Source organism: Alosa pseudoharengus, unplaced genomic scaffold (assembly GCF_046254945.1).
Source record: "Alosa pseudoharengus isolate Yale_2024_CS ecotype anadromous, Long Island Sound unplaced genomic scaffold, YU_APseudo_1.1 YU_APseudo_1.1_scf_4, whole genome shotgun sequence".
Classification (NCBI taxonomy): domain Eukaryota; kingdom Metazoa; phylum Chordata; class Actinopteri; order Clupeiformes; family Clupeidae; genus Alosa; species Alosa pseudoharengus.
The window spans coordinates 39,095,573-39,116,717 of NW_027468774.1; the positions used below are offsets into that span (position 1 = coordinate 39,095,573).

General features: G+C 45.4%; 1 protein-coding gene across 3 annotated transcripts in view; it reads right to left on the minus strand.

The window, feature by feature from the left end:
• Nucleotides 1-21,145, minus strand: part of smg1 (SMG1 nonsense mediated mRNA decay associated PI3K related kinase) — a 55,357-nt gene that overhangs the window by 26,217 nt on the left and 7,995 nt on the right. For 2 of the 3 annotated variants that reach the window (XM_076266223.1, XM_076266225.1), the window contains exons 8-30: nucleotides 19,944-20,016; nucleotides 19,694-19,818; nucleotides 19,154-19,327; nucleotides 18,734-18,955; nucleotides 16,381-16,482; nucleotides 15,637-15,912; nucleotides 12,908-13,038; nucleotides 12,418-12,579; nucleotides 11,704-11,822; nucleotides 11,357-11,444; nucleotides 11,032-11,133; nucleotides 10,737-10,877; nucleotides 9,936-10,135; nucleotides 7,536-7,732; nucleotides 5,861-6,022; nucleotides 5,487-5,641; nucleotides 5,180-5,328; nucleotides 4,098-4,302; nucleotides 3,754-3,863; nucleotides 2,149-2,293; nucleotides 1,718-1,874; nucleotides 1,223-1,343; nucleotides 659-904 (exon numbers count right to left, since the gene is read on the minus strand). In XM_076266223.1, coding sequence (XP_076122338.1) covers nucleotides 659-904; nucleotides 1,223-1,343; nucleotides 1,718-1,874; nucleotides 2,149-2,293; nucleotides 3,754-3,863; nucleotides 4,098-4,302; nucleotides 5,180-5,328; nucleotides 5,487-5,641; nucleotides 5,861-6,022; nucleotides 7,536-7,732; nucleotides 9,936-10,135; nucleotides 10,737-10,877; nucleotides 11,032-11,133; nucleotides 11,357-11,444; nucleotides 11,704-11,822; nucleotides 12,418-12,579; nucleotides 12,908-13,038; nucleotides 15,637-15,912; nucleotides 16,381-16,482; nucleotides 18,734-18,955; nucleotides 19,154-19,327; nucleotides 19,694-19,818; nucleotides 19,944-20,016 — 3,562 coding nt within the window. The remainder of the gene's footprint in view (nucleotides 1-658; nucleotides 905-1,222; nucleotides 1,344-1,717; nucleotides 1,875-2,148; nucleotides 2,294-3,753; nucleotides 3,864-4,097; nucleotides 4,303-5,179; nucleotides 5,329-5,486; nucleotides 5,642-5,860; nucleotides 6,023-7,535; nucleotides 7,733-9,935; nucleotides 10,136-10,736; nucleotides 10,878-11,031; nucleotides 11,134-11,356; nucleotides 11,445-11,703; nucleotides 11,823-12,417; nucleotides 12,580-12,907; nucleotides 13,039-15,636; nucleotides 15,913-16,380; nucleotides 16,483-18,733; nucleotides 18,956-19,153; nucleotides 19,328-19,693; nucleotides 19,819-19,943; nucleotides 20,017-21,145) is intronic. The other variant, XM_076266224.1, reaches the window with a different exon arrangement.

The window sequence follows — 21,145 nt, forward strand, 5'->3', positions numbered from 1 at the left end:
AGATACCTTCAATTACAACACCTCATTTTTACTTTTTTGTGTTTAACTAGGTGGCGCTATACATGAAATGAGTGGTTATGGAATGGGTTGACATGGCCCCTTGAGATCAACATAGAAAAAAAAAATGGTCCTCCTAAACCCTACGGTTTTCAAGATATTCACAGAAAACTGTGTCTGCCCTACCCTCCTTTCGGGGGGACCAGTCCAGCGGGGGGGCTACAGATCAACGATGGTTCCATGCTATCCATATGGGGTTACATGCCCACCAAGTTTCGTGTACCCCGGTCTTTCAGTGTCCCGGGAATCATTGACGGAAATTTGGGCATGCGAAAAAGAAAAAAAAAAAGAAAAAGAAAAAAAAAAAAAAATCTGACTAAACCTATATGAACGCCGCTTCGCTGCGTGGCGGTCATAATTATGCAGAGAATCACACATCATATCAGTTTTACTGCCTCTGTACCTAACACTAACATGGGTTAAGGCAGATGGAAAATCCTATCTCAAATGGTCACTATGGAAACTAACAGCCGAATTCAAACAACCACCAAAAAAAAAAAAAACAGCTCTCTGGCCAACCACCACAAAGCTTCACCATTACACATTTAAGAGCACAATATGGGTGAGAACCCTAAGCCCAGTGAGAGTAGATAATCCTGACCTGCAGTGAAGAGCACCTTGGCCCTCTCGATCTCCAGCTCGGGCCCCCACTTCTCCTTGACGGGGCCGTCCAGCGAGAGCATCCTGAAGCTGTGCACCAGGTCCCCTCCCTCGGGCTGCTCGGCCGGAGGCTCACAGCACTGACCCAGCAACCGTGAGGCCAGGGCGATGTTGCCCTGCTTACGGGCGAACTTCACCGCTGTCACACACAACTCCATCAGGTGAGAGTCCACTGGAGCTGAGGAGCCTGGGGAAGAGGAGTGTGTGTTTATGTGGATGAGGGACACACACACACACACACACACACACACCAGATTTGAGAAGATAAGCCTACACACTGAAATGCAAATACACGAACACATTTACACACAAAGAAAACGAGGGAAAGGACGTCAGATTAGAAAAGACAGACCTGTAACCTCAATCCCAAATACACACACACATTGATACAAAGAAATGCCACCAACAAAACCTTATTTTACAAACTATCACATTCTTTGCATCCAAAACAAACACCCACAGAACATACAGAAACAGATGTGCACACACACACTCCCTGCCATACCTTTCTGCTTGAGGTAGAGCTGCCTCTGGAATGTGGTGTATCTGAGTGCGTGCAGCCAGGGTTGCACATCCTGCTGCTTACATGTGCTCAGGGCCTCACTGAACAGAGGGATCAGACAGTCCTGCAGAGAGAGAGAGAGAGAGCGCGAGAGAGAGACAGACAGACAGACAGACAACCGAGAGAGAGAGAGACAGACAGAGAGAGAGAGAGAGAGATCTATAACTTGAACACCATTTAAACAGCAAAGGAGTAAACACATTCTACACAAATGTCTTGTTTCTTACTGACCGTGCTCCTTGTACAGACTATACAAACTCCCCCCCCCCCCCCCCCCCCACCCCCAGCAGGAAATAATGACTTGATGCATGACTGAAGCATAACTGTGCATCAGTTTCACTTTTTGACAGTCCACTGCAGTCTGGTGCATTTGGGAATAAGGCTTTGAGAGAACACTGGCCCACAGAGACCCACAGATGTAACTGGCCCAGGTGTTACCTCAGCGGGGAGCTGGTTGGTGAGGGAGCCCTCCAGGGCGTTGGCACAGTGCAGCTGCATGGTGCCCATGGTGGGCAGGGAGCCGGAGAGCGTCAGGGTGGACAGACGCAGGGCACCCAGAGAGATACGGCCCGTCTGCTTCAGGTACTTTACCAGACTGGGAGACCAAGAGGACACACACACACACACACACGCACGCACACACACGCAGACACACACGCAGAAGGAGACAACCAAAGGTTAAAGACAAGAAAGTTATGGGAGATGGGGGGGAAATGAGCAACTACAGAAAAATACTAAAGAAATAAGCCAATAAAACATAAAACACAGATGTGTCAGGTTAGAAATCTAGACACAGGCTGCATCCACAGATATGTTCTGGTTAAACTCCTGAGGGCAGCCAACGGGGCTGTGCACTGGCCAGGACTCACTCGGACGAGGGGCCGATCTTCTGGTCCTGCTCGTGATTGGTGGAGGTGATGGCTCCCACTGCACTCCTCAGCAGCTGCACCTCGATGGCCTTCTGCAGCTCCGACGGGTCCGGGCTCAGCACCGCAGGCAGCAGCCGCTTCAAGTCTGTTACGCGCACGGACACATACACACACGAAAAACGAAAGAAAAACGTAGTTGTCAAACCGATATTGCTCTAAAGACATATATTTAGTGTATTAAAATAAGAAAAAACACACAGGAAAAACAAAAGTAAAACGTAGACGTCAAACCAATATTGCTCTAAAGTAGGGCTGCAAAGGGGCGGAACATTTTCGGTAACTTTCCGGAAACTTACCATGGGAAGTTAAGCTGGGAAATTTTGGAAATATTCCAAATTGGAAACTTTAATGGAATTAAAGGAAATTATGGGAATTATTTGGAATTTACGGGAATTAACTGGGAATTTTGGGTAATTCATACAAACTGTTTCATATACAAACATTAACATTTTGTTTCGTAATAAGCAATATGATTTGTATGTTCGTATTTACGCTTAGCTTAGCATACAAAGCTAGCTAGCATGCTAGCGGGAATCCCTTTGTCTGCCTATTGTTTACTAGCTTGCTAAACTAGCAACACTGCCCAAGATACACCACACCACTCAACAAAATCCGATTGGTTGAAACCTTTTTTTCCCATGCACATGAACGCACCATAGGTTTCCTTTATGTCTAGCCTATGCTGATTGCTGTGTGAATGTGATTGACTGATGTGCAGGGTAGAAAATCAACTGAAATTGCATTAAATCAGGTTGTTTTAACTAATATTATGGTCAAGATGGGGTTTTGTCCACTACATTTAAGTTCCCTGTTATAGACTAACTTGCCATATTAAAAATTCCCAGTTTATTCCCATTTATTCCTGTTAATTCCCATATATTCCCGTTAATTCCTATGGAAAGTTTCCAACTTTGAAAATTCCCGGAATTTTGCAACCCTACTCTAAAGTCATATATTTAGTGTATGGCTCTAAAGAAATATGTTTAGTGGATTTAAGTAAGATTCTTGGTTTTGGATGATTAAAGTTTCATTAGCACATTGGGATTTAAGGATGGTTCTGTAGCCCAAGTAGCTAAATGGTACTAATGCACTGCTAATGTTGGACTCCTCAGAGACCACTGTTGGATAAACTGCATAAATTAGATCACTGGTAGGCAAATACTCTGCAGTAAAAACAGCAGCAGAGACTGGTTATATCCACACTATACCGTTTTTGTTTGAATCTGGAACAATTTCGCTAGGTATGCCCCTCATCCACACTACTCTAGGGTTTTCAAGCTCCTGCGACGGATCGATTTGAAACTGCCGTCTTCCCCCTTTTCATCAGCGTTACGTTTTAATGTGGACAGCGAAATCCTCAAACATCTAAATACGATGATGTAGAAACCCCATGTTCCCTTCCTGATTGGGCCCCGTCAGTCTGATGTTTCTCCATTACTCATTTGTGTCTGGATGGAGATCTTATAAGCTTTTAAATGCCGTTTTAAAACGAAAACGGAATAGTGTGTACATAGTCTATAGTACATAAACAATTGTATGCAGTACCTAGTTTGTCTTTGGTGCTGGAGTTCAGCAAGCCATAGTCTTCCCCAGGCAAAAGCTCCAGCTGTGTACGGCATTCTGGGAAATCTCCATCTTCAAACCTGGTCAGAGCTCTGGACAAACACATACACAAAAACAAATATTGTCACCTGACCCCTGCAAAGCACAATCATAGACCAAAAACACTTTATTTTAAGCTTCCGCTGGAAATTAAATTGAAAACAGAAATTAGCACATGTTAATACATTCACTGGGCAATCGAAAACTCAGGAACTCTTAGTTATGTTCTTAGCTCCTCTCCCCCTTATCTCACACACACACACACACACACACACACACACACACACCGTATGTAGTTGAAGTCGGTCTTGAGGTTGACGGTGGCGCTGTTGCTGCTGTTCTTCTTGAGGGTGTGCATGCTGGCCTGCCACTCTTGCACGGAGGCCCAGTCGCTCAGGGACACGTAGCACTCACACGCCTTGTTGGCCAGGAAGTTCACCACCTCGGAGGAGCAATCGCTCGACTTCAGCAACACGGTCTTCCTGCCGTCTCCTGGGACGGGGCAAAGGTCACACCAAGCATTATAAATAACTCTGGAGACAACGTCAGCTGCAAATACTAAAACTACACACTGTGCCTAAATCTGAAGCCTTATTACACGGCTCTTCATAATGCTGAAGAATGCTCCATTCACTTGAATGGGCCTTCCCAACGTTCGGCGGTCTGCTAATTCTCAATAACAGACCGTTGCTAAGTATAACAGACCGCTGTCAAGGTAAATGGGCTTTGTGCTTCTATTTCACGTCTTTCATATCACTACGCAACGACTGGAACTTCATTCAAAAGTGAAAGCAGACGGTTGATCAGCTGTGTTTTAAAGAATGTTTGATTCAAGTTCAGCGTGTGCTGTTGTCGAACTATTTGTTTCTCACCAAAAGCCACGATGAAACGGTAACAAATAGGCTATAGCCTAGGCTATGTAGGCTAAAGAGTCACATTGTGGGGAGTTTATTGTTTCGTTTTGGCAAGTAGCCTTGTAATAAGCGGGATAATGTATAGAACGCCGGTCATTATTGGGAAAATAAGTCCCTTCAGGGCGGAACAAGACCCCTCTGCTGCGCGTCGGGGTCCGGTTCGCCCTGTCGGGACTTATTTTCCCAATAATGACCGGCGTTCTATACATTATCCCTTACTTATTTAACCCACAGTTCAAGTTCATAGATCCCTTTTGGTGTGAAACATTTCTGGACCATTTCGGCACCATGTTTGCTAACTGGGCTATCTAGTCAACCTAGTAATACAGAGGGTGCTGGAAATGATCAGTATAAGGGTTTCTTTTTATTCTGCACAGTGCAGTGCTGTGATGCTGTGTGGTGCACAGCTTTGTGGTGTTGTGGCCTGTAGTGGGCCGGCATGTGCGGTTGCTCACCACTGCTGCTGTGCTTGGGGCTGGCTGTGCTGCTGCTGCTGTTGGAGTTGGCCAGCTTGAGCAGCGAGTGGTCGAAGCCCTTGATGGAGCAGTCCATGCCCGTCACCGCACACAGCTGCTCCTGATACTCCAGGGCCGCCTTCTCAAACCTGGACAACAAGGAGAGCGTTCACAACCTCTGATACCAAATCCAACGTCCCCAATCCGATAACAGAAATAAAGGTTACTGATACTTAGCAGATGTTTTTATCCAAAGCAACAAGGGAAAAAAAATTGAAACTGCATTATCTGGGGATTGGCTGCTCACCTGCCCTCGGCCTGCAGGGCCACAGAGCCGACCCAGCCCAGGCTCTTGCCCGTGTTGGCCAGGCTCCAGGCGGCCAGGCCCTGTATGGCCTCTGGGCAGCGCAGCTCACATAGGGCCTCCACCAGCATCATCAGGGGAACCTCCACCTCCGGACCCTACACAGCACACAGACACATTATTGATTATACCATGATACTAGTCAGTGCAGATGGGGAAAGGGGGCAAAGCAGGGGGGGTGGAAGAGGGTGTGTGTGAGACAGAGGCCCAAAATGATTTAGGGCACCATGCACTGCAAAAGATGCAAACAGACTTATCTAACAGACACATTTCAGTTTTATATGGAGAACTGTAATGGTGAACAGGCAAGGCGTCACCTGTGCACTGCTGTTCTTGATCTCGGCGAGCAGATCGAAGCCGTGACGAACAGTGACGGCCGGCTGGCCCGACATCAGCCCCACGCGCATCAGCGCCATGCGGATTCGAGTCAGCCAATCCTGACACGTCTGTCTGTTGGTGTAAAAGAACGTCCGAATGCCCTGCAAAAGAGACAAAAGTGAGACTTCCCACATGGATATGGCTGCTGAGCCAGTTAACCTCTGTACTAATGTCATGACACCAAAATGATGACTTCGATATGATGCCATGCTTAAAGGAAAGACCCAGTCAAAACAGCCTGGTGTGTATTTATGGATGATTAACAAGTTCAAACTTTCTTTTGGGAGCAAAATTACGTTAATCGGAGGAGCTTTGAGCCAGACTGTTGTTTGCATTAGCAACAAAATGGTTTATAGCCTGTAGCAGCTGGCATACAGCCATGTCAAAATAAATCACTATTTACAAACTACTGACGAGGCTCAAAATAGCCTTACACTTTGTGGATAGGGTCCTTACAGACAAGTGTACAGAGAGGTTATAACAAGGGCTGTTTCTGAAGGAAGCCTTGCATTGCCTTACTTTGTGTTACCATTTTTAATGTCAGGGTATCATGGGTATTTTCTAGTATCTAGTAGTTTCTTTGTACTGAGCTTGTCCTACTCCAGTTATTAGATTACATTAGCACACACTTTTATCCAGGATAAACTGGATACTAACTAGAAACTAATATTTCTATTATTACGAAAATAGACACTCTAACACACCTTATTTGTGACTTTGAGAACTCTATCATGAACAGAACTGAAATAGATGACGATCGAAAACTCACGAAAACGTGGACATTTTATCATAACTCAGCTGGTTGCCACTTTGGGTGGAATCAGTGACGCATGCACGTCAGGTCAAATTCAGGCCATTTATTTCCGTGGCCATTTATTATCACTAGGTGGTAGTCTCGCCAGGTCTCGTTAAGGCACCACAGGCCATGTCAAAAACATTAGAAAGAGTAGGCCTAACTGATCACCGTGCTGAGGAGGGAGTTCAATCTCCACCACGGACCGGGCCGAGCGGAGTGGGTGATGGGCCGAGTCGCGTTTGCAAAAGAGCACATCCTTGCCAGAGTGCCGAATATGTCGGTGATAGCGACACAGACGTTACCGATACTATATTTATCTTAAACAAGTCCTTTGACCGAAATGTAAGTGTCAGAAAAGTGACAGGCTCAAACAGTGCATATTTCATAAAAGACGCTGCATGTATATCTCCATTTCTAGAAAAATACAGGGATTTTGATGAAAACTAGCCACTGTTTAGCTTGGGATTTCTCAGGAACAGAGGCATGTAGAAATAAACTGTTTGTACCCACAGAGCTTAAAGTCTCACCTTTCAAACGAGCCATAATGTGTGTCCATAGCTATAACATAGAATACGCTGGGGCTCTACAAAAATAGTCAACAATGATCTAGATTGCTGGCACTGAGCCAAAGCTTCCGAAAACAGCGTGGCATTCAAAGTGTTAAGTGCCTTGCTCAGGGGCACCACCCTCTGTCTTTTAACAACTTTCCAACACCAAGCAGCATTCACTTAAGTGTTTTAATTTGGCCAAAGGTAATTCTGCTCAGTACGAGAAGAACCACAGGTTCAGACAGGAATGGCGTTCAGAGGTGCACTGACCTTGGGTGGCGCGGTGAGAGCGTTGGCACAGCCCTCGTAGGCGTTGTACATGAGCTTCTCGAGGTTCTCCAGGAACTGCAGCAGCAGGGCCAGGCGCAGCTGGTTGGTGTGGTGACCCTCGTCGCTCTCGGCTGCGCTCCACTGGCTCAGCTCCTGCTCCGAGTTCAGACTGTGCGCCGCCAGGCTGCGAATCATCCCTGAGTAGGATGGAGGACAACACCAGATCAGATCAGAAACACACACACACACACACACACACACACACACACACAGCTGTGGCAGAGAAAAGCGAGTGGGAATTGTGGGCCGGCCAGCTCTCAGGAGGCTACACAACCACAGTGGAGCGATATCTGAGAAATGATGCACTCTTTTGTGAAACCAGTGCACCATCCAGCATGCAGTAATCTCATTGGTAAACAGAGAAGCAATGTCAGAAGTTCGGTGTGTGAGAACAAATGTGTGTTAAACTTAGCCAATTTCAAACTCTTATTGCTCAAAATTGTTTCAGTCTGTGTCTGCTAGAAGTGTTCTGCCTTGAATGAGGTACAACTTTCTTTTTGAAAATAAAACAACCCACTTTAAATTAAAACAGCTGACAACAGCATTCAGTCAGTCAAGTTGAGCCACTTGTTTTGATGCTACTCATTCGACAGAAATTTCTTTGTGGACAACACAGTCCATGCACATTCTTAAATACTTCCACTTAGGTGGTGGGTGTACACGGAGCAGAGACTATGAAAGATGGTCCCTGACCCTTTGTTCTATGCAGATGGCTATGCATAAGACCTATATATTTTCAAGGTCTTGTGGACGGAGCATATATTCTCTACATATGCACATACAGCTGACGGATATGTATACACAGCTGATTCAACTCAACACAGAGAGACGAACATGATGGGCCTTAAAACTGTACACACTCTCATCTGCTGCACATGTAGGCTGCTGACAGACAGTTGTTTGTGGAGGCTCTTTGTATTGCTAACAGGGCCACATAAAGCATCAACAGACATGAGGCTAAACATGAGCATATGGTGGACAGGTTGGAAGGAGATGTGTGCGCTGAATGGTTTTCCCACTGCATCAGAGAACAAATTCAACCAGACAAATACATGAAACCTATAAGCCAACTCAATACAATAATAAAAAAAAAAAAAAAAAAAAAAAGAGTGAACTAGTTACTACACAGTAGTTACTACTACAAAGGATACATTGTATTGATGTATTGTTGCTTAAAGGTGCGATTTGTAGGATTGTTAACGAACGTTCTGTAGGCCAAAATCAAAACACTGGTGAACGTTCTCAAGACTACTAGACGCGAGCCTCTTCTGGGTTGCCAGATGTAATGAAGACTTAGCTAACGTTAGTTGACCTGCAGCTGCTTTAACATTTCTCCAACCATGACCCAGCTACACATTACGGAAACAGTGAAAACAAAAAATACCTCTCTAACCAACGTAACATATTTAGCTGAAGTTAGCGATGCAGATTTTAGAAGTTTAGCATAGGCTACCTGTTGTGGAGAAATATGGCCAGCTCTGCGTCAGACTTGATATTCTTAGTTTGACGAAGACGTCACCATCTCAGGAAGCTCCTCCGATGTCCACTTAATTTGTTTCTTGTTTTAATTTTGGAAATTTGCCTGCCTCTTGTAGGCGTTCATGACTACAACTGACAGCTGTTGACAGTTGGCCTTTGCTAATTTGGCAACCCAAATAGGAGGACGCGCTAGCCCATTATTAACACGCTATTCTAGAATTAATCGTTCAAAACATAAACGAAAATTCCAAGAGATTCCGCCCCGTAACTGATTTTTTTTCATGGGTTTTACGGGGTTTCACGGGTTAGAGTAATGTTGTCAAATAAGCCATTATTCAATTCATCGTGTTTCCTCACTCTCTGACAACATGGTGATCATTTTTGGAATGGTTACAGTTTATTTTCCATTATTTCCTACATACTGGAACTTTAACAATCCTTGCATATGAAATCCCTATGAAAAAGACAGAAAAATAGATTCTCATTAAGTCAAACCCCACGCCACAGAGATTTTAGGACGTGTGGTTTAGCGACTATCCTGGGCAAGTTAACTTTGAATAAGCAGTAAACCTCATAACCCTGTAGAAGAGGCCCTCAGCTTCATTCTCCTCAACAAAACTCAACAAATCGGCCAGGGGTGGGTCTGCTCCCACACCAGCTGCCACCTGTGACCGCACCCCCCTGCCTCCTCGCCCGTGACCGCACCCCCCTGCAGCCTCGCCCTTGACCGCACCCCCCTGCAGCCTCGCCCGTGACCGCACCCCCCTGCAGCCTCGCCCGTGACCGCACCCCCCTGCAGCCTCGCCCGTGACCGCACCCCCCTGCAGCCTCGCCCGTGACCGCACCCCCCTGCCGCCTCACCCTCGATGGTCTGGAAGGTGTCCTGTGCTCGGCCCAGCGGGGTGCGGAGCTTGGAGAGCACCGTGAACTGGGCGGCCTCCCACACGGCCCACTGCCACAGCACGGCCTCGGCCTTCAGCAGGGCCCGCGGCACACACTGGGACTCGCGCTTCTCCACGCGCTGGCAGCTGTGGTACAGACGCTCCAGCCACGGCTCCTTACTGCAGCACACAAACACAACAATCATAGATTACATGTATTTATGTGTATATATTTAAAGGAACCATATGTAAGAAATGTATTTCAATTAATCATAAAATGGCCCTGATATGTCACTAGACATTAAGAAATCATGTTCATTTCAAATAATTAGATCACTGACAACAGTAGTCCAGCCAGGATATTGGCATTTAAAAAGTGAAGTTGCAGCCCTCAACTGATGTTGATGTTGTGTTTTGGCCTTATGCGCCACCCTCTACCTATCTACTAATTACATAGTCAGTAGTGTTTTGGCATCCGGGTTGGCAACCTTGGAGGAGGAGGAGGGGAAACACCGCTCTACAGTAATTTGAAAGTGATTGAAGTACCAGTTTTGGCCACAATCTTACATATGGTTCCTTTAAGTGTGCACATACACACGCACAAATGTACATTGTACAACACAAAGTTACTACATACACAGAGGTAATCTTTTACTGAAGTTACACAAAGATTTCCATTAGGCCTTTTAAGATCACGTGTGATGGCCCTGTGTGTGTGTGTGTGTGTGTGTGCGCGCATGTGTGTGCGAGAACGTCTGCACGTGGCCTCCATCCCACTCACCCGCCGCGATGCACGGTGCCGTAGAGGATGAAGCTGATGACGTCGGAGAAGTCCTGTGGGTGGAAGGTGTTGCTGGGCGCCTTGCTCATGTGTCGGCGGATGGCCAGAGAGATCTCCTGGATCTCCACATGGTGCTGGTTGCTGCCGGGGGAGAGAGAGAGCGCGCAGAGAACAGAAGCAACACTAATTACTCTCCAGCACAAAACCAGAATGAGGCCGTCGGAGAGATGCCACGGACGGTGAACAAGTGGTGGGGGGTTTTTAATGAGAAAAGGGCAGTGTTCCGTGGGCTCACCTCAGGGCCACAGCCAGAGGGATGGACCTCAGCAGCTTTCCAAACGCCTGACGGACTCGCACGGCCGAATGGACCAGCTGGACACGGCACACGTCCACACACCTGACCAACCACAACGACATACCATTAAAACCCCACCATAGGACAAATTCATAATTCAGTAACTTTAAAGTAAAAGTGAAAAAAAAAAGAGAAACATAGGAAACGAACTCGTAACAGGCAGCATATATGCAGGTATATCAAGATGTACATTTCTGTGTTAGCAGAAAAAGCACAGAAGCACAGTGCGAGAAGTGAAACCATGAGGAAGAATGAGTTTGTTCACCTTTGCAACAACTCGGGGGAGAGGGATGAGGAGAGGACCTGCAGACTGTTGCAGGTCTGAAGGCATATTGCTGGATCTTCATTCAGAGCTACAAAGAGTCATAAGAAACAGACATCAATGCACAGGCAAGACAATCCATTTAAACTTGTATTAACACTACGATTAATAATTAAGTCCCTAGTGTCATTATTGCGTTCAGACGGTAAAGGATTTAGCTCCTTACTCAATAACTTGAAGCATTTTCTATCCTTCTAACGGATCTGAACACAATTTAAAATCTAGGCAGAGGCGAGACTCTTTCAAACAGAATGGCTAGGCACAGCACTAATTAACATAACACTCCTCACCATTTGCCAGTAGACCTTTGCAGAATTTGTGAAAAGAGGGGAGGGCAAAGAGGGGGGAGTATGTGTCCGATTTCTTCATCATTAGCGACATCTCCAGAGACCAGGTGAGAAGAAGCTTCCTGTATCGGACGAGAGAGAGACACAGAGAGAGAGAGAGAGAGAGAGAGAGAGAGAGAGAGAGAGAGAGAGAGAGAGAGAGAGAGAGAGAGAGAGAGAGAGAGAGAGAGAGAGAGAGAGAGAGAGAGAGAGAGAGAGAGAGAGAGAGAGAGAGAGAGATTGTTGCTATGGACTAAGAGTAAACAATTGGTGGAAATAAAATGATTTTACACACACCCCCTATACCACCAACTGAATGTGAGGGAGTCTTATTATTCGATCTTGTAAGGGTTGGAAATTTCAATTGATGGATCAGTTTAACCTTTTAGCTCAATTAATAGCAGAGCCCAACACATGACACATAATGACTCACGCCAACACATCTTAAGCTGACTGCATAACGTGATTATTTCTGTAATTTTGATACGCTTTTAACCATGACGTATGCACAGTTCCGGTTTGAAACCGTATCAGAATCTCAGAAATACTCACGTTATGCAGTCAGCTTAAGGCGGCTGCAGGCGGCTACATGAAGTCGAATCAACCTAATGGCTTCTGAGAAGTAAGTTCAGGGGGGTTGACAAGCAAGTGATGCGCAAGCACTGTGATTGGTGCTACCTGGCCTCTGGGTTCAGGTGGTCTTTGCTTAGCAACATGCCCAGCAGACTAAGCAGCGTGCTGAAATGCTTCTTGGTTGCCGTGGTGACTGTGCTGATGACTGCGCCGTCGAACAGCGAGGGAGAGGAGGAGCTAAGGCTGCTGGAGATAAAGTGATCATGTCTGTGAGAGAGAGAGAGAGAGAGAGAGAGAGAGAGAGAGAGAGAGAGAGAGAGAGAGAGAGAGAGAGAGAGAGAGAGAGAGAGAGAGAGAGAGAGAGAGAGAGAGAGAGAGAGAGAGAGAGAGAGAGAGAGAGAGAGAGAGAGAGAGAGAGTAAGTAAATAGTAATGTAAGTATAAAACATATTAATTGCCAACTACAAAAACATAACTGTATGCACTGACAATAAACAGCCATCTTCAAATCGTGTATCACAGTACAGGTCTATAATAGCGGCTAAACGGAAACATGTGAGACTGTACGGTGCAGTGGTTTGAAGCCATGTGCTTACCTTGTGCAGTGGGAGTAGAGGGTGTAGAGCACAGAGTACTGGATGGTGGGGTGGTGGACTGCTAGCTCAGAGTGGACCAGCAGCAGGTTCTGACTGAGCAGGGCAAACACAGTGGGAGAGAGAGCCCACATCTACCCAGGACGGACACACGGACACACACACACACACACACATTAATATGCAAGAAATGTTGGTCTGGGAGTGTGGGAGTTGAAGGAAATAAATTTATATGACTGTTTCTTGCCCCAGACTTGATGGGCTTAGCCACATTTACATTGAGAGGGTATTCTCTTTCTCCCTTTGATCTATTCAATGCAGATGTAGGTGTGAAATGCTCCCCACTGGTCCTGCCATCTGTCCACAATCTCCTCTTTGGGTTAAACAAAGACCTGGGTTAAACTTTAGCTGAATTCTATGTTTGTGTCATTAACTGTAAATGTATTCATGTTTGGTATCATTTTTATAGTCTCAGTACAAGGAGTACAATGAATTAAGTGTAAGAATGTTTAGAACATCCTGTATAACATTTCTACCTGAGGAGCCTTCCTAATATGTTAAATAGTAAGTGGGTGTGTGTGGGTGGGAAACGGCAGGAAGAGAGAGCCAATCAGAGGACGTTGTACCTATGATCACCACGTGAACCACACCCTTGCAAATTGAGCATAAAAGGCCAGCTCTTCCGGTAGTCTTTAGAAGAGAATATTGAGAATCTGGTGAAATCCATGATGGGCTGACACAAACATGTACTTTTCTCCCTTGAGGGGCACTGGCCCTCATTGAAAAGAATAAAGCCTGGATCCTGATCTTGCATCGTCCTGATTGAGTCTCAAGAGAAATATGGTAGTAAAAATATACTATCAGAGTGTAAAAAAAAAAAAAAAAAAAGAAAAGTGCTGCAGTGTGAACGATAATTGTGGTGCAACGGCTATAAAACCAAGAATGAAAGCGAGACACAAATTTCATCTTATAGAACCGTGACAACCTATGACACAGGCTGAACCACTCAGTCAACTCTGTCTGCATCTCAAGTCTTTCCCTGACTCAATATCCCCTAGTAAATAGATAAAACCCGTTAGGGTGCTGTGTTCACACGATACAACTGTCAGTCAAACAAATTTGAAGACAGAATATTGTCCAATTATAATATTCAGCTTCCGCCAGAGTCTGTTTGTCATCTTACTGCCTTGCTTTACTCAGCAGGCATCTTTTCCCTTTGAAAAGAAAAGGTCCTACTTTATCCAGAATTGTACCATCGTCTAAACTAAACAGCTTTGGGCAAAGAATGAATATTGATGTCTGCCTGAAGGCTGACAATTAACTATATCTAATAGGGGTGTAACGGTTCATGTATTCGTATTGAAACGAAACGGTACGGGCGTCACGGTTCGGTGCATGAATTTACACGGAGAATACACGGTATAAAAATACATAAAACTCGTGTGCGGATTAATTAATGTCATGCGCAATTACTGTTAAGTAGCGAGAGTTACGGGAGTTCTTTAGCGACACCTAACGCTAATCTGTAGCCTCGCCTTAGCTCTGAAGCTCTGATTGGCGCCTATGTTTTTTTTTGTCAGGTCGTCAGTCGAGTCCGTCAGTCATTAGCAGCACTAAGGTTAGACCCACAAGAGTTAGAGGATCCGCTGGTCTATTTAAGATCGCAAGTTTGAGAACTTCAGTTACAGTAACGTTAGTACAGGCGAAAGAGTGGTGGATAAGATGAAACTGTGTGTCAGCGTTGTTCAGCAGTTATTGGGTATGTGAGTGGAATAAATGCTACACATATTCGAAGCCATCACCCAGATGATGTAGGCTACCAATCACTGAAACGAGGGGAAAAAAACTTCCCCTGCGCTTCAGCAGCCTTTGGATACACATACAAATAGGGCCAAAACCTATGGCTTAAAATAATTAAATGATTTCGTAATGACAGAAAGCTATGTAAATCGCGTGGTAATTACCTTTATGTTGGGGTAACTTGTAACTTCTCACATGAGGAGCTGGTAGTGTTAAGTGCATAGACAGTAAAATAAAGTGACAACGCTAACCAGGCTAATAAACAAACCATGCTAGTACGGTGAGTTAACGTCAAAGGGCAAAGTCACGTGACTTCTAGTTGTAGTCTGTTTATGAAATGAAAGGAGCAATTTCGTTTTTAAAAAAAAGGCAAAATATTGTGATATTTTCACAGTTAGTAGGCTAGATTATTACTTTACACACAATGAAAAATATTGAGGCAAATTGTAGACCCTTCCATATACAACTAAACACAGATGTTGAAGGTCTTGCTTAAGTGGATTTTTAAAAATAATTTTTCTATGTAATTTGCACTTTCAGAAATAAGAGATGCTGTAGGCCTATTTTCAGTTTTATAGCTGATTGTCTTATTTTGTTTACAAGTTACAGATGGAGTCTGGGTACTTATTGTACTGTTTAGCCTACATCTTACACACTTCAGGCTGTTGCAGATAGCTCAGGGAAGAGACTGTATGACACTAGGTGGTACAGCCTGAGACCTGCACAATAAAAAAAATGCTTTCTGCATTTTTGTTTTGCTTTTCCCTCCATTGTACCGAACTCGTACCGAACCGTGATGTCCGAACCGAGGTATGAACCGAACCGTGACTTCTGTGTACCGTTACACCCCTAATATCTAAACGATAGTCGGAATCTTTCTTTGTGAAACCGGCCTCAGGTCTCTAATTTTTCGGTGCCCAGTGAGCACTCACCCCGATGAGTGAGTTCTTGGTGTTTCCGATGGTGGTGAGGGCGCTGAGGTTGAAGATGAGGATGAACTCTGCGCGGTCAGGGGAGAGCAGGAGAGGGGGCTGGCTGAAGACTGGATGCTGGATGCTGGGGCAGGCCGGGGGCAGAGCCAGCGGCGCCAGGAGGCTGTTCAGGGCGCAGCCCATCTCCCCCAGCACCAGCTTGTAGGCCGCCTCCAGGATGGGGATGTTCTTCAGGCTCAGCAACGCCTGGTAAACACCAAGGGCGGCCGACATGACCTGAAGACACAAACCCAGGGTAAGAAGTCATCCCACCCTAACATTTTACCTTCACATATTCGCACGTAAAAAAAAAGTAATTAAGAGACTGCCCTAGTGTCTACATGCCCATTTCATTTTTTCTGTTAAAATACAAATGCAGTTCACAGCGCAGTCAGGCAGAAATGTCATGCCTAAAGAGGAGCGAGTCTACTTTGTCATTACAAAATTAAACCATGAATTAGAATAGAATTACACCGACATCTATTTTTTTTGAGTGCATTACTACTATGCTGCATTATGGACATTCAGATTAAGGGTGTCATCACTGCCATTTGTGATGGTACTCTCCAAGCTCAATATGTCACCAGTGGTACCTCCTATATCTGGCAGTGTGTGTGTGTGTGTGTGTGTGTGTGTGTGTGTGTGTGTGTGTGTGTGTGTGTGTGTGTGTGTGCGTACTGTGGTGAGGGCGGCTGGTTTATTTACCTCCTTCTCCCGGTGGAAGCGCAGCTCGAGGAGCTGGGAGTTGGGAGCCAGCAGCTTCTCCACAAAAGCGGCCGGCAGCTTCGTGTTGATCTGGTCGACAATCTGCAAAAAGGTCACGGCCATCTGTTATCTGTTAGGTTAACCTTTCACACTCTTCTCAGCTGGTGGCCGCACCACAAAATACTCCAGGCACCTGACACACTCAGCCCAGCAACTAACCTTCATCTCTAACTCCCCTATCTGTGTGTGTGTGTATGAAGTGTGTGTGTAGTATGAAGTGTGTGTGTGTGTGTGTGTGTAGTATGAAGTGTGTGTAGTATGAAGTGTGCTTGTACGATTAGTGAGTGAGTGAGTGAGTGAGTGTGTGTGTGTGTGTGCGCCAAGGATGGGAAATTAAATATTTTTTCTACCTGCCACTGTGGCTGGTGGATTCCAAAATCTACCAGCCACTCAACTTTTTTTACCAGCCACTAGAGAAACAGCATGAAAATGTGATATCATGATTATAGTAGGCTACCCAAAATGATCACGGTAATCGGCATTATTGCAATATGACTAAAATGTGCTGAGTTTTGCCCTAAACCTGTCCTCCAAGCACAGTAGCAACAAAACTAAAGGTCAACAGAACCACATTCATATGCTATAGTGTCTTGTCATAACAGTGGTGTGGCTCCTTTAAGACTCTGTTTGTGAGTTCTGGAGCTCATATAATCCAACTCTCTACTTGATCTAACTATAGTGTACATCATCTGATTTAAATATTTACAGGTATCAAGGCTATATTTAACATTTAGCATTTATTTTCTATTTGGCCCGTAATGAAATCATGCACTGAACAATTTAAGCACAGCTCAGCTTTAAGAAACGCAATATGCATGCTTAGCATTTTGTGAAACTACATTGGAAAAACTCTGGTTGTACAGTTATCTAGGCGATATTGTTAACATTTATTTTGTATTTGGCCTCATCATATATGACAAAAGCCCAACGCTGGAGACAGTGTAGACATTTGCTTCAATTTCAAAACCGGATTACTCGGGAACGGCTATAACTTGTATAAGGGAATGCTTTACACCTTTGCGTTCGGTAAGTTCTGCCGTTTATTCTGATACGGTTTGTAATTTCTTTGAATGAAAAGTGGGTGACGAATGGGTGTGGAGATGTCCGTCTGTCTGCCTCATAGGTCTAAATAGCAGCGTGTCGCGGGCCGGATTAAAATACCTAGGCCTACGGGCCAATTCAAAAGAGAACTACGTGAGAATATTAGCCTGTGAAGATATAACGCAGATCCACAGATCTCATTAGATTTATGTCTATGCAGTCATCCTGAAATAATCTAGCAGTGGCACATGAAAGCATAGTGACAGTTTCTTAATGGTAGTGAAGTGAAAGTGAAGCGCTGCACCAGTGCCTATAGGCTATACTGCGGTGGCGGCTCACTACGAGTTGTAGAACTTCAAATCAGCGCGATTTACCCTTATAGGCTGGTAACGTTAGGCTACATGATCCCTACAGACACTTTCTTATTTTTAACCGTCAATAAGTATGAAAATTAGACCGGATCTGACTATTTGTGGTACGCTAGCTCTACCCGCCACAGTGGCTGGTAAGTTCACCAAATTCACCCGCCAGCGCACAAAACTACCTGCATTTGCCGGGGGGCGGGTGGTTAATTTCCATTCCTGGTGTGCGCGCTTCTCATGTTGTCGCATGTGTGGCGTGTGAAATGTGGGTGCGCTTGCAATTTATGAGTAGTGTAAGGTGTGTGTGATGCAAATCAGGGCTGTCAAAAGTTAAACTCGATAACGCGTTGTTAACGTGTAATGCAATCTGGCTTTAACAGAGTTAAAAACGATAAGTGCCGTTAATGTTCTACAAAATAGTAAGCTGTGCCGTAATATCCACAAGAAAACGCTGCACTTATCTCAAGACTCAATCTCTATTGAAATGGAACTTGTCTATTCTGCATCGATTGACAGGGACACTAAAGTGAGTTATAACATCAACTTTGTGGTAAAATGTTGCAAGCTGTCAACTGCACCTGCAAAGGGTCTAAACAAATTAGGTAGAAGCTAAAAATTGTCACCCTCTGGCGTATATCCGTTCCAGCGTGAGCAGGTTGTGCGAGTAATGCGTGTATGCGTGCGTGTGTTCTAGAGTATACCCGTTTCCCTCCCCCCCCCCCCCACCAGTGAACAACTTGTGCGAGTTATGTGTGTGTGCGCATGTGTGTGTGTGCGTTCTAGCGTATACCCGTTTCCCTCTCCCCCCTCACCAGTGTTAGCAGGTTGTGCGAGTAATGCGCGCTCGCGTGTGCGTTCTAGCGTATACCCGTTTCCCTCTCCCCCCTCACCAGTGTGAGCAGGTTGAGCACAGCCATGCTGTACTCAGGGCCGCAGCCCTGGCAACTCTCCAGCTGCTCCAGGCCGTACGCGATGACCGTATCAGTCAGCGTGCTGCTCGAGTCCAGGTTCAGCAGCAGCACACACACACACTCGTTCCCTGCCGTCAGGACCGCCTCCGAGAAGAACACCTGTCTGGCCGTGGTCACGCAGGCTAGAACGCGGTTCAACACCTGGAACGTGAAGAGGGAAGGTGAGGAGGGTTAGCGGTAACTCAATTGTGTTATCATTTGGAGGCATTGGATATCTTAGAAAACCCACAAAGGAAGCAAAGCAATAAAACAAACTCCGGCTTATGACTTCACGGGCTGTTTTGTGGAGCAGGCCTAATCGACAACACACTGGCTTCTGAGAAGCACGGAGGTGCTTACATCAGTGACGTAGGCCTCGGTGATGGGCGGTCCGCGTGTGGGGTTGAACCTCTCCCCGATGCTGCGCACCACTGTGCTGAAGACCCGCAGCAGGGCGGCCAGCTTGGGCAAGGAGACGGTCGGAGGGGGGATGTCCTCATCCACCGCCTCCCCTGAAATCACATGACCCAGGTCCTACAGGGGTGGAGGAGGGAGGGGAGAGACTCGTAAGAGGAAGAGACTGACTGGGTGGACAGTCAGAGGTATCTCTAAAGGTAATCTCTCTAGCCCCATGTACATTATACGTGTATATATTTTGTGTTTTCCTTTGCTCAAAGACTTCTACAGTGCTAGGATGAAAGAGAGGTAACAAGAAGCAAACATTTAATGAAATGTATCAATTATCTATAAAGATGGCAATTATCTAAGGATAACAATTATCTAAATAACAGATCACCTCTTCCTTGGCTATCAACAAATTTAGTTTTGGTGAAAGGCCATGGATCCATCATAAATTGTTCAAATGCAAAAACAATAAACACGGGAGAACATTTTACTCACTCCTCTAAAGAGCAGTCTGTTCCATACCTCTGCATAGGCCTCCATATCTTCTAAAAACTGTCCCAATAAAGTGGTGGAGAAAGCCAAGTCTGCCACCCAGAACTGCTCCAGACTCTGTAGCCAGCCTGACAGAACCACACATTTTAACAAGTTATGGATACGACTTCTCTTAACTCCACTAAAGCAGCTTCCACACACACACACACACACACACACACACACACACACACACACACGGCTTCCTCCTTACCGGACACCTGCTGGGTGAGCGACTGCTTCTGTGTGTGATCAATATGCCAGCCAACCAAGATGTCCACGGTGTCCTTTGGGAAACACAAAAACACACAGTCAGAAGCTGTTAGCAATCAGCTTGGCTTTGCGCTCATGTAAACAACCACAGACCAACAGACTCTCCCTCGCTCACACACACACACAGCGTGATGAGTCCAGGGGGGTTTCTTGCTTGAAACGAACCTTGTTTTGCAAGCAGAGATTTTTTTTCCCCTCCGACAAACACACAGCGCAGAGCAGAGCTCAGCACCAGGGAATTTCTTGCTCACTCTGAAGTTGAGATTCAAAGCTGCTGGAAGTGATGTTAGCAGATCTTGGTTACTTGCGCCAGACTAAACTACCGCACCAGCCCACCGTCTCTTGTTTCAGTGTGCTGCACGCAAGTAGCCAGCAGGGATTTATCTTTCCTCCAAAGGGTCTGGGCTATTACAGTTCAACTGGACTAAACTTTTAAAAACACTGATAATGGAGCCCATGAGAGAAGAGGATTTTTTTTTGCTCTTTCTAAAAGCCACAACTTGATGGCTGTCAGTCTGTATATAAACCCATTCCAGCACCAGTCCAAAAGAGTAACTCCTTTCAGCAACTTTAAAGTATAATACTGGTATTTAGCACTTGGAGTCCCTTTTCTGGTTTGTTTTGAATGACCTAGAGTGGTGGACACAGAAACCACTCTGTGAGTTGCACAGCTTTTAAAACGAACGTTAAGTGTTGTTTTAAGGACATGTTTGTGCATGCCCACAGCCAGCCACTCTGAAGCAGTCAAAGGAGATTCAAAACTTGGAGACAGGACCCATCTTCAAAATGTCTGTGTCCACCACTCTAGTTCATCCAAAACAAACCAGAAAAGGGACTCAAAGTGCTAAATATCAGAATTATCCTTTAAGGGAGCATACATGCCCAATAAATAAATAAATAAATAAATAAATAAAAATAAAAAATATATATATATATATATATAAAAACTGAACATTGCTATTAAAGGAGCGATTTGTAGGATTGTTACCAAACGTTCTGTAGGCCAAAATCAAAACACTGGTGAATGTTCTCAAGACTACCAGACGCCTCCTTGAAACAATTTTCTTTGGTTACTGCCCCACTAGATGACCCCCCCCCCCCCCCCCCCTCCCTTTGGCCACTATTCCCTGACTTCATGTTATG